The sequence below is a fragment of the Antedon bifida genome, chromosome 4 (assembly GCF_963402885.1).
Source record: "Antedon bifida chromosome 4, ecAntBifi1.1, whole genome shotgun sequence".
Lineage (NCBI taxonomy): Eukaryota > Metazoa > Echinodermata > Crinoidea > Comatulida > Antedonidae > Antedon > Antedon bifida.
This window is the reverse complement of record NC_136229.1, coordinates 25,722,939-25,738,188: the sequence shown is the minus strand read 5'-3', so window position 1 is coordinate 25,738,188 and position 15,250 is coordinate 25,722,939. Positions and strand designations below refer to the sequence as shown.

Sequence of the window (15,250 nt, the reverse complement as noted above, 5' to 3'; positions counted from 1 at the left end):
TATATTCAAACAGTTTGAAGCAGTTTATGTGACTTTAAAGTGATCACGTGATCAAGTCAATTAATACGACTAAATGGATGAATGTTTAAATGAGGAGGGTTTAGTAGAACATACCTAATATGGTAACGTTATATGACTTATCAGCATAAAGCGATACAATAAATCATATTTACAGATACTGAAAATAACGAATAAACATTGTGCAGACGAGAATAATAGCGGTTAAATTATCATGGGTTTAAATTATGAGAAACGACGTCTGAATCTATAAATGGTGCTATAACGTATATTGTGTATGTGTAGTTAAATTCGAGGGTTATAATTCTCCATTTTACTACCTGATGTTTGAGAAAGTAATATCAAGTCAATTCGCGTCTCACGGATTATAATATATAAACCCGGTTAAACACATTTATTTACTAATGTAGTAGAATTTGTCACTTTATATTGGTTAATTTCGTATCATTTCAATTCAACGGCGTTCTCGTTGTAAAACATTGAGAGTCTGTGTCATGGGATAGGCCGACACAAATAATTGTTATTCTCCACCACTAACAATCCAAGCGTCGTTTTTTTTGTGTGGCCTAGCATTTGAAATCTGGTTCAAAATGGAAGCGACACATTTTTTTTGTGAAAAGAAACCGATTATTAATTGAAAAAATTTCATTTTGGGAAAGTAGGTGAGTTATAACATTTGTTGCTCAAATTTTAAGAGATTGATTATTCCATTATTCGACATTCAACTCAATTCATTGAATGGAACTGGCAATCGTTACAATATTCTCCACTACTGAATATAGATTATTTTATAAGATATCGGACTTAAAAAAAATCACCCTTTTTTAAAAAAGTAATTATCGTGAACGGTTTCATTAGAAAAAGATAATCTCTATATCTAATCTATGCATATAAATCAATTTATTTTCTCAGCCTGTGGTTTGTCGACTGACGTTGATTTTGGCTCAGTATTTTGGCATGGTCAACATATTTTGGATGTTGAATGAGGGCGTGTTTCTAACAAGTCGAATCGCTATTGCAGTTTTCAGCACAAAGTCAAACTTAAAGTTGTACTTCATAGTAGGTTGGGGTAAGTCACATTTAAAGTTGCTCTTCGTAGTCACACTTAAAGTTGTACTTCATAGTAGGTTGGGGTAAGTCACATTTAAAGTTGCTCTTCGTAGTCACACTTAAAGTTGTACTTCATGGTAGGTTGGGGTAAGTCACATTTAAAGTTGCTCTTCGTAGTCACACTTAAAGTTGTACTTCATAATAGGTTGGGGTAAGTCACATTTAAAGTTGCTCTTCGTAGTCACACTTAAAGTTGTACTTCATAGTAGGTTGGGGTAAGTCACATTTAAAGTTGCTCTTCGTAGTCACACTTAAAGTTGTACTTCATGGTAGGTTGGGGTAAGTCACATTTAAAGTTGCTCTTCGTAGTCACACTTAAAGTTGTACTTCATGGTAGGTTGGGGTAAGTCACATTTAAAGTTGCTCTTCGTAGTCACACTTAAAGTTGTACTTCATAGTAGGTTGGGGTAGGTCACATTTAAAGTTGCTCTTCGTAGTCACACTTAAAGTTGTACTTCATGGTAGGTTGGGGTAAGTCACATTTAAAGTTGCTCTTCGTAGTCACACTTAAAGTTGTACTTCATAGTAGGTTGGGGTAAGTCACATTTAAAGTTGCTCTTCGTAGTCACACTTAAAGTTGTACTTCATAGTAGGTTGGGGTAAGTCACATTTAAAGTTGCTCTTCGTAGTCACACTTAAAGTTGTACTTCATAATAGGTTGGGGTAAGTCACATTTAAAGTTGATCTTCGTAGTCACACTTAAAGTTGTACTTCATAGTAGGTTGGGGTAAGTCACATTTAAAGTTGATCTTCGTAGTCATACTTACGTTGTACTTTATAGTAGGTTTGGGTAAGTCACATTTAAAGTTGCTCTTCGTAGTCATACTTACGTTGTACTTTATAGTAGGTTGGGGTAAGTCACATTTAAAGTTGCTCTTCGTAGTCATACTTACGTTGTACTTTATAGTAGGTTGGGGTAAGTCACATTTAAAGTTGCTTTTCGTAGTCACACTTAAAGTTGTACTTTATAGTAGGTTGAGGTAAGTCACATTTAAAGTTGCTCTTTCGTAGTCATACTTACGTTGTACTTCATAGTAGAATAGTGTAAGTCACATTTAAAGTTGCTCTTCGCAGTCGTACTTAAAGTTGTACTTCATAGTAAATAGTCACACTTTTGTACCGAGAGTAATATGGGGTTATAGTAACACTAAAAGTTGTACTTTATACTGTAGTAAGTCACAATTCGGTTTACAGAATTAGAAAAAGGGATAAATAAATATCGCAAATCCTTAATGTAAAATATGATAATGTGCATTTTAATAAAATACGATATCCGATGATTATCGTTTCACCGGAAAGTCTTGGCAACACCAGTACTTAGTTCCGGCAACAATAATTTTCTCGATTTACTTAAAATCGATGCATTTAACAAAAATGTAACAAAAACGGTCATTTTGTATCAATAACTGTCAAGTGTACAGTTTAAGTAAGGTTGTTAAAAGGTCGTAAACTCATCGACCTCGTGTGCTTGGCTCTTTCAATCCGATTATACCCCGAGGTTTGCCGATTATACCCCGAGGTTTGCCAAGAATAAAATAACCACTAATTTTTTACAATTAAAAAATAAAGGTTTCTGTATAGAGCCGAGAATAAACTCCATACAAAAGAAACGCATTGAATGTTGACATCTAATAGATTGCACAGTTTTAGCTGACAAACGTAAAGAGTTTTGTGACGTAATGCCTCACAGGAACGTACAGTTTCGAAATATAAGAAGAGCTTATTTTTTTAATGATCTTTATATGATTGGTAATACAATTGTCGTCGCTTTGAATGAGTATTTTTAGAAGACGATTCGAAATCGAATAGAGATTATAAAAATAAAGAATTTTACAACTATCGTGTTTCTTTTTTAAGCTTAATTTTTTAATACTTTGTAACTTAACATTTTTATGAAAATTTATGAAAATTAAATCCAAGAGGGCGGAAGTGTGAATAAAAAAAAATAAATGGTGGAAATAAACAGCCAGGAATTTTAAATACGTACGTTTTTAGATCTCAAAATTAAGCAATAGTAGAACATCAGTGGGAACCCGTTGGGACCGGCCCAATACATTATTCAGCAAACAGGGACTGGTTGTAATGTCCTTTTAATAGGAGTGTTCCTTGAAGAGGGATCTCATAAAGGAGGGCTTCCAATGTATTTGACCAACGCTTGGTTCCCACTAGTGTACAACGCGGCGGAAGTAAACTTACACGCGCGCAACTTAAGCAAATTACAAATGACGACAATTCGGATATGATTGGCGAAGACGACGGTATTTCGTTGCGTCGCGTTTCATGCCTCCTGTTTTGTTATTACGTTGTACTAAAAACCACATTTATTTTACAGAAGTAATATTGATATAAACTAGTGTTTGTCCACACGACAACTTAATCGTAATACATTTACAACTTTTCGAAATGTCACTGATTCTGATTTGTACGCTTCAAGGTATGAATTTAATGATCCATTGCCAGAAGATGTGTTTCGGTAATCCGCCTAGTGCTCTCTAAACTCATGTCTAGCCAAATACATCCATAATAATACAAGCTCTTTATTTATTTCCACCAGCGCCTATAATGTAATACGCCTTGAGCATAACAGGATCAACGATATCTATTATGTTGCTACTTTACTAGAACATTTATACGATAATATTTGTGATCTCATAGAGTAAAGAAGCTCTCTGATAATCTAACCCTTTACCATTATAAATATAAATGACTTAAGAATAACATGATCAATATTAAATCGGTTACTTTGTGATAAGTCCCTGTTAACATCTTGGGTTACGGGTTGAAATCAAAATAAATAAGGTGTATTTAGGCTTAGCATTAAATAGAAACATATTATTGTATACGTTAAATTGCATGTATTTTATGTAAATTTGTCCTGTTTTACACAAAATCGGAACGAAAATTACAGTGGCTTGCTGTTAAGTTATTCAAACACGATTAAGGTAGTTATAGTGTTGAATACTTAAAAATAAACATAATACACGTTTTCGTAGAGCTGATTTTAAAATATCGGTGCTCACGTCATACGCGAGATTCTTATACAAAGCGATGAATGATCTACTGATTACTATTTTGTAGTGGGCCTAACAATCCTGTAGATACAAATCTGATTTATTATCTACAGGATACGATTTTTATCTAAAGGATATGTGGGCCTCTTGCATGAATTGCATGCGGTTCTAAGATACCAACAGAAAGAAAATTAAAATAGTCCCCAGCAGCAGCAGTGGCGGATCAAGGGTTTTTATATAGGCCCTACAAACTCAATTGCACATAGCATTCCTTTGTTGCATATATTACACTGGTAAATCGCGTTGTATTAATGTTGCGACGTCAGTTTCACAGCAGACAAAGGCAGCAAAAAATAAATAAAATGATAATAATATAAAAATAAGACAGTTGGTGCAGCGGTAGTTTGCTTCATGTGAAGACAGGTTGAAACAGTGAAGAAGAGACATTAACCTAGGTAGGATTATCACACGTGAAATTCTTATTTCATCTCTAGACAAGCGTAAATCTATTATACATCGACTTAGCAGAGATGACTATATGAGTACATGAACCCAATGGTATGATATCCGGACTATCATTATCTTAGAATCTCACCTGATGGATTATGTTCATCAATAATTTATTTTACGGATTGATAGCCTACAACACCTACACCTTATATTCAGTTTAATGTCGACATCACAATAAACCGACCGATGACATGCGTACAAATAATCATGTTTTCAATTCAATTCAATTCAATTCAATAAACTTTATTGTCAAACTCATAAATGGCTTGAAACTTTGGCTGAAAGTACACACATTAAAATTGTCTAAAAACATTGTCGCACAAACAGTAAAAAAGAATAAAATCACATAAACAGAGAACAAGATGTTATAAAAAAGTTAAAAGAGGACACAAAAAGTACAAATTGAGTTAAAAATGCAGATTTAAAAAATACAGATTTAAAATACTTATTGCAGTTATCGTTTCCACCTTAAATTAAAATGCCTCATGGCAGGTTTAAAAAATACAGATTTAAAATACTTGTTGCAGTTATCGTTTCCACCTTAAATTAAAATGCCTCATAGCAGATGGGAGAAAGGATCTACGTAGGCGTTCAGTGTTCCAGCGAGGATATGTAATGCGCCCAGACCGGCTTAACGTAATGTACTGGTTAAGGGGGTGGCTAACATCTGACATAATAACTTTAAGTTTATTTGTAAGTGCGTTGTTAACAACTTCATCTGATTTCTTAATATCGTTTCCTATTATCTTTTTGGCAGATTTACTTATTCTTTGTACTTTTTCAATTGTATGGGCGTCAATTGTTGTATGTCCGTTGTTTTACCGACACACGACTCGAAAGTGTGTTTTCGTTATGTGTTATTACGTTAACAAAATACAGTTTTGTTTGTATATTATATGGAAATATGACATTACCAACACACTCAAGATACATTAATTTACTTGTCAAAGTCAAGTGTATAGCAGAAATAATCAAACTAAAAGAATGGCAACATTATAACACTTTGATTTTAATGGAAACGTACATCGCATACAGACAGCTAGACGATTTTATGACTTATATCGTTGATATTATTTTTAAAAGATGTCACAATACTTCAGAATACTAACCAAAAACAAACAAAACAAAACAAACAATAAAATAGGCCGAACCGTTAGCGTAAAATAATAGTATAATATCATATCCTATATAATAATAATTCTGGAATGAACTGAAAACTATTTATCATTTATGGGATAAATAATAATAAAATGTATCTGCAAAAACATGTGAAACAGACAAACTGACACGACAAGTAAAGGTGCGCTTATGTCGACACGAAACTCAATTGTTTCGACATAAGCGCTCAGAGAAACTGAACGGAACTGACCACAACACACAAAATGTAAGCTCTCTCCCCCAACTACAGTAGATGCACATCCGGTCATGGTACGATTATGTAATACCACTGCAGCAGCATCGATATAACGATGCGACTGATACCAACATGGTAGCCAGGGCTCGTTAATAAATATAATTACTATAGTAATACCATTGTTTTTTTAGGATATCCTATTGTGTTTGTGGTTATCTGGGCTGTATTGATGTCAGTAAACTTCGACGGTTGCTGGAATAACTACGTTGAATCAAACTTTCTACTCATTTTAAGTGTGCCGCAATTTGTAGCATTTTTAGTAAGTAATTTAAATAAACATTTTGGCTTTCTTTATTAATTTGTAAAACAAAGAGATTTGCGAATAAACAATAAAATGCATTGCTATATTTAGTTGCAGTTCGATCTGAACAGTTGTATTAAGTTCAGCTTTTTATTACAATCAGCTAAATGTTTTCGTACATTTCTGGCTTGGTAAAATAGCATGATGCATACCGGATTTGTACGTACTGGCAGTGAACGACGTGTTACAAATTGCCTTTCTATTATGTATTACGTCATTAATATTAATCACGCATAACGGATTGTAACTAGTGCCATCACATACACAAGCCTCTACTTCAAGAATAGCCTCTGGGATTCTTAGTGCTGTATTTCCATAACAATATTTTTGTCCAGTGTCATAGGCAAATTCCGTTATTTAGCAACTCATTGTGTTTCACATAATGTGTGTACCGAATGATGAATTGAGTGCTATGTCTTAATATCAAAATCTTGCAGTATCGTTGTGTTTGGCAGCAATATTCATCCCATGTGATACTGTGAGATTATTTAGAGGATTATTTTGTAATTTCAACGTAATGCCAATATTTTTCTATCTTTTTTAAAGCTTAATATGATCATTCTTATCAATATTATAAGGATTTTGATTACCAAATTACGTGCAAGCCATGCTGTGGAAACCAATCAAGTCAGGTAACATAATGAATGATTCATTGATTAATTTAAAAATTAATTTTGTATTTGTTTATAAAACAATTATTTTCTCTCGTTCCTGTTAGTATTCAGTATACTCATATAACGAGAGTTGCGTTGTTTGTACGAAAGAGTTCGTACAAACCTTTAGCCTTTACGTAAGGGCAACATTCGGTAAATCGCGCGTTATTTATAGAATGTTTACTCGATGGTATATATGGTTGGTTCGTACTTTCGGTACTGAGTTTAATCACCTGATGTAACCCTGTTTACTAATTAAATTGAGTTCGATAATTAGTTATTGACGATTAAAACGAATTTAGGTTCAAAGATTTGCCCCAAATCCCCGATCGTGGTATAAACTGTCTAATGGATGTCCATCTTGAAAAATACCCGCACACAATAATACGAGGATGCTTCGCATTTTCCTATCTCCTCCTACGATAATTGTTTTTAATGGCAGAAAACCGGTTGAACAGCTCGAGTACAGCATCATTCTTTTCTTTAAAAAAATACTATTTTGATAGATTTAATATACGTTTACACAAATTTAGGATTTGCGATGAATGGAAAATTCAAAATTATTTGGTTTAACACAAGTAGGTAAATGTATGGGCCCTTAGAGACTAAACTTAAAAACCTTAAGATATAGTATTGCAATACTATAAAATACTGTAAATTCATATTAACCACTTTTTTGGTCGCCATTTGAATCGCAAATTTCTTACTGTGAGTGTTGTTACTGTTGATATAGGCCTAATTTAAACATATACAAATAAAATGTATTAATGTTAGTGTGGGTGGCCCTACTGTTAGATTATAAACACATAATATACAAATAAAAAATATATTAATGACAGTTGCTTCTCAACGTTTGTATTAATTAATAATTACAAAAAATATAAACGTCGTAGTGGTGTATCGTCACATGTACTTTACTATTTCAATCGACTATGACAGTGACAGTTTTAACAAAGTATTAAATCGCAAATGTTTTGTTTTACTGTATTAAGTGGTATATTATTTATAGGCCTATAAAACATGAAAAAAATATTTCGTTGCTGCGTGGATAAAGAATATAATTATTTAAAAATTGTTCCTCTTTGTACCTTCCCTCAACCTTAATGTTACATACAAAACACAAATTGGGTTTGTTTAAATGAGTCAAAAAATCAAAAATTAGTAGAAGTAATTCACAGGGTGCAAATTTTAGTTGACTGCATAAATCGATCGTGTCTATTTATTCGTTTCTGTAAACGACAATGTATTATAGTCCTGCAGTACGTACATATGAAATTGCCATTTTTTTACGCTGAAATTCGAGAACGTCCATCTGTGGGCACGCCCTAGATGGTACGCGAGCAAAGCGAACCTCTGCTGCGTCCAAGTGGAAACCAAGCTTTCAGCAACCTCCTGGTCAGAATACTGGTTTAGAATATTTAACTGACGCAATGGTTTTGGTTTGTTCTCGCATGGGTTAACCACTACAGCCTAGTGACTAGGCCTACACGTCTAGGGAACTTAATACATGTTTGTTTGATACTTGTTATTTTACTGATTTCACTATAATGATTATTTTCAGAAAAGCTGTAAAGGCGACCGTTGTTCTTCTACCACTTCTTGGCGTGGCACTTACGTTGTCATTCTGGCAATATCCTGGTGACGAAAACCACACCTACCATTTTGTATTCGCAGTTGTTATTTCGACTCAGGTAATAGGCCTATTGATTTTAGTGAAACGCAACGGCATGTGCGTAAAAAATATTGTGCCGTTAAATTATATCATAATGACAGCGATTTAACTTAATTTAGACAAATTTAATCAAAACAATGATGACCTGTTAATTAACAAATATATAATATACTCTTATCCACCGGTACCGGCAATGAACATTGGTACTGATTTTGAAACATATTTACAGTATACCGATAATGCATCACGTGATTAATTCTGTAATTTATTTAAATAAGCACAACGAAAAGTAGAGCTACCTGTAGCACCATCACATAATTTATTAGACAACAAGCCGTAAAATGCAATAGAGTACCGGTATTTTTTTATTACTTACAGGGGATGTTTGTTGCTGTAATCTACTGTTTCTTAAATACAGAGGTAAGTACATGGACACTGAGACCCTTTGGATAAGGCCATCTACGTACCCACGGCAGGCATAAGTGCAGCGTCTACCCACCATATCAGCACACCGGAGTACGATCCCCACGGATTTCGAATATAGTTTTTTAACATGCACTGTATATATACTCTCTTGAAACGTTTTCCGTCATTTATTACGCTTTCCACGATTTGTTTTCCAAATGTTCTGTTTTGGGCATGATGGTTTGTTATTGTGCTAATGTCTACATTTTTTCCATAATTATTTTGTTTTAATTATTTCAATTACAATTCTTCTAAAATAATTATTTATTTGTTAAAGGTTCAAATGACGATCAAAAGAAAACTAAAGAGAATAAATTTAATGAAAAAGACGAGAGGACCTGGACGTCGCATGCAAGCTAGCAGCCCTGCTTCATTCATGGTCGCCACAAGCTCTGAGGTAGTGCTTCCTATGTCTTATCGTAAGAAAACAGCGAACTCTATAGATAACCCATTCTGGCCCGAACATTCCGAGGCTTTGAAAGAACAAAGTGTACAATCAAACGAAAAAGAAGTCATTGATAATAACGAGAACAATAATATTTGTCCGAATGTATAAACTAAGAAACCTAATTGGTTGAAAAAGACACACAGTTTGACGCATGCGTACAGAATGTGTGTATTACGACCGTTTACGTTTGGTGGCGCTGTTCTTAAATATACCTGTTTATATGATATGAAGATGTAAATAATTGTAAACAACAATATTTCACGAACAACATATTAGCCTAAACACACAAACATACATTATATTTTTAACTATTACCAACATTTGCATGGTACTGCCATATAATGTATAATGTATAATATAATGAATACGAAAATGGTCAACAGTTTTACCGCGGAGGAATATTTAGTTCCATGGTCTAACTGTATATACTGTATATATTAAGTCACTTGGTTATTTGTTTATACATTTCATACATTATTCTTATCTCTAACTCGACTGTTATAATAATAGTGTCTTGTGTTATGTACTTTTAGTGATTTTGTTGTTTTGCATTGTGTATCATGTCCCGTCCCGTTCTCTTCATCATACTAACAGTTCAACAAGACTAATGTGAGTAGATATACCGTCTTGTTTTAAACCTGGTTGGTTTGAAAACGTCAAACGAAAATTAAATGATTTTACTAGTGGTTTTGATATGACAATTATTTTTAAGGTTAGATTATTTGCTGGCCTATATTTGACCACTCTTTGAATTATAGACTTTCAAAAGAAAATGAAATAGTAGGCTATATTTGTTTTTAAAGGAAGAACGAAATTTTATTTTTATTTGCATATTGGCAAAAGCAATGCCTTTTGAAAACATTTATTTATTTTACAATCATTTAATGGCACCAATGTGATACACGCGCGTTCACAATTTGCATACCATTGCATTTCAACGATTTGTACGCGCACGTCAACTTCGAACTTTAATAGTTAAGTTAAAACAAAATTTAAAACGACCTTGTTTTAAAGAAAGTAAAGTAAGAATATTATTATATATTATCTATTGCATACTAACACAATATATAAAAATCATTTACATGTGTATTTATTCATATTTTATACTAATTAATATTGACCAATAATCACATTTTAACCACATTTTATGTTTTAATTGTACATACATTATTATTCTACACAATCTGAAATATTTGTATTTTTATAAAACTTGTTCATGTGTTAACTTTTCCTGTCTTGTTCAATCATCTATCAACAATTTATACAAATGTTCATAACAGCCAAAGATACCGAAATAAACGTATTTCTATATTTCAGACTAAATCATCAACAACGTATGTTTAAAGAGGAAGATGGAAGTGGCATCTAGGAGTGGTAACATATTACATTTTCTTTCAGACAATTTAAGTTTACATTAAGCGCACTATATGTATTGTACATTGCAACAGTGTATTATGTATAAATCGAAACCGACATGTATGTAATTAGGAATTTATAAAGGCTAATTTATTCACCCACCGAAAGAAAACAGCGTCAACGCGCGCGTACAAAATGTCGTCATTATATAAACGCGTTGTTGTATTCATGTAAAATGTTGTACATACGTGTATATAAAGTTTATGTACCAAATCAGTTGTATATTTGTGGTGCTAACTGTACATACTCTGGTGCTGTGTGACCGAAATATATGTGGCCAAATTATCGTTGTGCCAATTATTAGCAGATTTCTTGTAACATAAAATCGAGTGTTATTGCTTTAGATGATACTTTACTGTCGGTAAAGTATATCAGGTAAACGAGTATTACTGGAAGTTAATCCAAGTTAGGTACATTTATTAGAGCTTTATCAAAAACCCATCGATATAATGAAACATTTTAAATGCAGTTGTTATCGTTTCGTGTCAATTTTTGTAGAGGTTCATACAATTAAATGCAAAAAAAAAGAAAATGATATACTAATGACTGTGCCAATATTTTTAGTAGATAATGTTATAAAAAACTAGATCAGCAGTACCACGTTATGAGAGCATGTATAAATTGATATGGACCATAGACTATTAAGACTTATTCTAACTTTAGCAGTAGGCCTAACTGTTAAGTTTCAGAAATCCATTCCAACTTTTAACTTTTTATTCAAAGATTATTCAATATGTAGAGGGTATAAGTGTGTGTTTAGACGATGTCTAAGGTTAAGCAATTATCTTGGAAGATAGTTTAGGTAAGAATGACAATACATGGTTATCAAGTATCGACGGGTTAGAGACTTTACCAAGTTCATACATGATGGTGTATAATAAACAGAGTTTGTAAATAAGAATAACGTATTTAATGTTTATAAAATTATTCAACGTTCACTGAAGTTAAAGAAAATACACATACAACTTTTATGGAAATAAATGTAGATAGTTTCTTAATATTGTATGGACTTAAATAGTAATTATCACTTGTATTACTTTTTATTTTAAAACATTAATTCTATAACGAAAGATAATGTTTAAACATTCATATGATATATAGTTTCTACTATGTATTACACACATGATATTACGATTTTAATGTCTTTGACTAACAAAAACAATTTAACTGTAATAATATTTAACAATCTGTTATTTTACATTTATAGTTTTACGAGGGCGCTACAAAGGCTACTAGACTGTGATCTTATGTATCTGTACTTTCGTTACATTAAAAATAATTCGATTTGGTAAACTTTTAATTTATTTATTATACACGGTATTTTATATATAATTATTCTCTTTTATGTGCAGTGAATGTGTAAACATGTACAGTATTTTAGTATCTATGTTGTGTGTGTGAAGTGCTAATTGTTCATTATTGTTCCTCTGTCCGAAGTCAATGGAAATAATGTCAAAGTTCAAAATAAATCGTCGAAAAAAAAACACAGTATTGTTTTTATTTTAAATATTTTCTTATTATGCAACGCAGAAAAATCACAACAATTTGTACGCTGATCATAGTAAATATTTATTTGGCAGCTCAGACACAAAGCAAATTGAACCTTACATGTTTCGGTAGAGCTTCTACTATGCTTCCGCCATCATCAAATATCAAATATGAGATACCGATCAAGAGTATAATTATGAGCAAACAATAGAGTGAAAAGTTAAAAAGTACAAGTTATTCAATTGGCTAAAGTTATTAGTAAACAACACGTAAAACTAACAATCTCGTAAGGAATATTTGTACTGTTAAATTGTGAACTCTGTTCATAAAGGTGAATTGATATAAAGGTAAATTGTAATATTGAAATTATTATTACTACATTACAACAAAAAATATCACTAAGTAAGTTGGCAGAAAAGACAAGGGAACTGAATCTATCTCAGTAGCTGAGTACTTGCAAAGAAACTCAAATAAAACATATCATAACATGTCAATAATCTTATATTCATTCATCAATTAGAACAATACAATTAAAATCAACTATTTTGCATATTCAATAGGTATAGAATGCATGGTCCTTTTATGGTCTATTTAATTAACAGTTTAAATGTAGATGGTCTTCTTGAATAATGTTACTTATCTAGTTGGATTGTAAATAGTTGTACGTTGTACATTAAAAGATTTGACAACGTTATATTACAGATATATAATAATAATATATCAGAACAATTGCGAGATTGGCTGTGAAGTCGTAAATGTATAATAACATCTACTTCAGTTTTCACTGTTGTTAACATACAGGTGATCGGCATCCGTCATTTCAATTGCTTTTCGGGACTTGTCTATTTACCCGTTGAGTTTCTGACCTGGTAAAGTTGTCTTTTAATATCAAATAGTGAGGTGCATTATAGATAGTCGTGAAATAATATAAAAGATTCAAGGTAGTTTTCTTATCTACTAGGAATGTTAATGCTCCTGAACTTGTTGTCGTTACAGTAAGATTCATCACAGTAGTCAAAACACACAAACTGTTCGCCATGACCTGGAGTTTGTACTGTTTGACATTTGTCACCATTCGTGATGCAACTTCTGTATATTAGTTTCGTGCCATTAGATGTAGTTGCCTGGCCCGTCTACAAAATGATATACATTACGTCATATCAGGTCATCATGACAGTGCATACCATAATGTATAACATAGTTTACTTATGATAGCCTTTCAGAACTATTGCTTCTAAATGATGTTAATCGATTTCCAACTACAGAAAGCTACAAAGATTTAATTTTTAATTTAATTAAATTAATAATATTAAATTAGTCACTTACTACGCATATTTTACTGTCTTCACACACGACCGTACCAACTGTACTACCCGAAACATTATCAATACAGTTTGAGTTTACTTCATCAAAAATACCGTCTACATTTGTGCATTCGTAACATGTCAAACAGTTCACTGTGTACAAACAAAGATAAAACATTAAAGATTGTCCCCCTGAAAAAAAATAATTTGTTGACCAAAAATTGGGCCGAAAAAAAAATATATTAGAAACAAACTGTAATTTAATGGAACAATAGTCAAATTGGATCCCAGCCAATGGGTTTTTGGTTAAATTTAACGGGGTTTTTGTCACTTTATAACTGAAACATTATTTTTGCTATTTATTTATTTTTATTTTATTGTCAAACTATTTGCAGCAATTGAAAAAAAGACCATGCTGGAAACGCATTCTGATTCTTCAGAGCACCGTTTGTTTAAAATGACAGATTTAATTTAGCATGGTAGTAAAATAAGTTTTGTTTGTTTTTTTTCACAAGAAAACAATATTTAAATTTTCTGTGTCTTTATCCATCCACTCTGATGAGGGTAGGTATCCGGTAAAAGCGTTAACAATTTCCAATGCAAACATTGTGGATTTATCATTCATTCATATTCTTTGTTTTATCGAAATATTTTGTGTGCTTAAGAATAATAAAGTAAATTACCTTGATAAGAAAAAAGAATGCATACTGTAGAGATGAATAACAACTTCATTTTCGTCGAATATGAAACTAACATTGGATGGACAACTAAATATAAACAAAGTTAAAGTAATCAAACAAAATGCAATAATCATTATTGGAAAAAAACACAGTTATGGCTTGTCCACATGCATTTCTTTAGTTCTCGGTTGAATCCACGGGAACTGCGTTCAAAGTTCCCTGATAACCGTTATGTCCTTTTTTGCAAAATTATCCTAATGTTTTATAGAAAAGCAAATAATTGGATTGGAACCGAACACCTAATAATGGTGCATTGATGATAGTGATTTATTCATTGGCCAATTTGTTTCGCATCATGGCGACATGAGGAAGCATAGACCATTTTAATCCTTGGGTCCATGCATAAGACAGAGTTGAGTTCAAAATAAAAAACAAATTGACGTGGAGTACGGATCGATTATGTTAAAGGAATCTTGCAACAGTTTTCCTAGTTGTAGTAATACCCTAATAGTTTACAATAATCTATTAAATCTATTAAATCTATTGAAACGCTTCTTAGGTATAACATATTAAATAAAGTGAACTTAAAACTTACCAAAAATACTCATGTCTCTTCCAAACTTAGCTTGGATTGTTGAAGATCGCTAATGTTACAGTATTTATATATTCTTCAGTCACGCTTTAATGACAACTAAGATTTTTTCTTTTACTTTTGTTAATTCATATCCTTTTCGTATTGTTTTGTTTGTAAATCGCTAAT

General features: G+C 32.2%; 1 protein-coding gene across 1 annotated transcript in view; it reads left to right on the top strand.

The window, feature by feature from the left end:
- The window catches only part of LOC144840699 (calcitonin receptor-like), a 62,782-nt gene extending 50,294 nt beyond the window's left edge, over positions 1 to 12,488 (top strand). Inside the window, exons 7-13 of the mRNA XM_078696664.1 lie at positions 931 to 1,087; positions 6,195 to 6,322; positions 6,911 to 6,996; positions 8,579 to 8,708; positions 9,068 to 9,109; positions 9,432 to 9,551; positions 10,136 to 12,488. Coding sequence (XP_078552790.1) covers positions 931 to 1,087; positions 6,195 to 6,322; positions 6,911 to 6,996; positions 8,579 to 8,708; positions 9,068 to 9,109; positions 9,432 to 9,551; positions 10,136 to 10,138 — 666 coding nt within the window. The 3' untranslated portion in view covers positions 10,139 to 12,488. The remainder of the gene's footprint in view (positions 1 to 930; positions 1,088 to 6,194; positions 6,323 to 6,910; positions 6,997 to 8,578; positions 8,709 to 9,067; positions 9,110 to 9,431; positions 9,552 to 10,135) is intronic.
- The last annotated feature ends 2,762 nt before the right edge of the window (positions 12,489 to 15,250 follow it).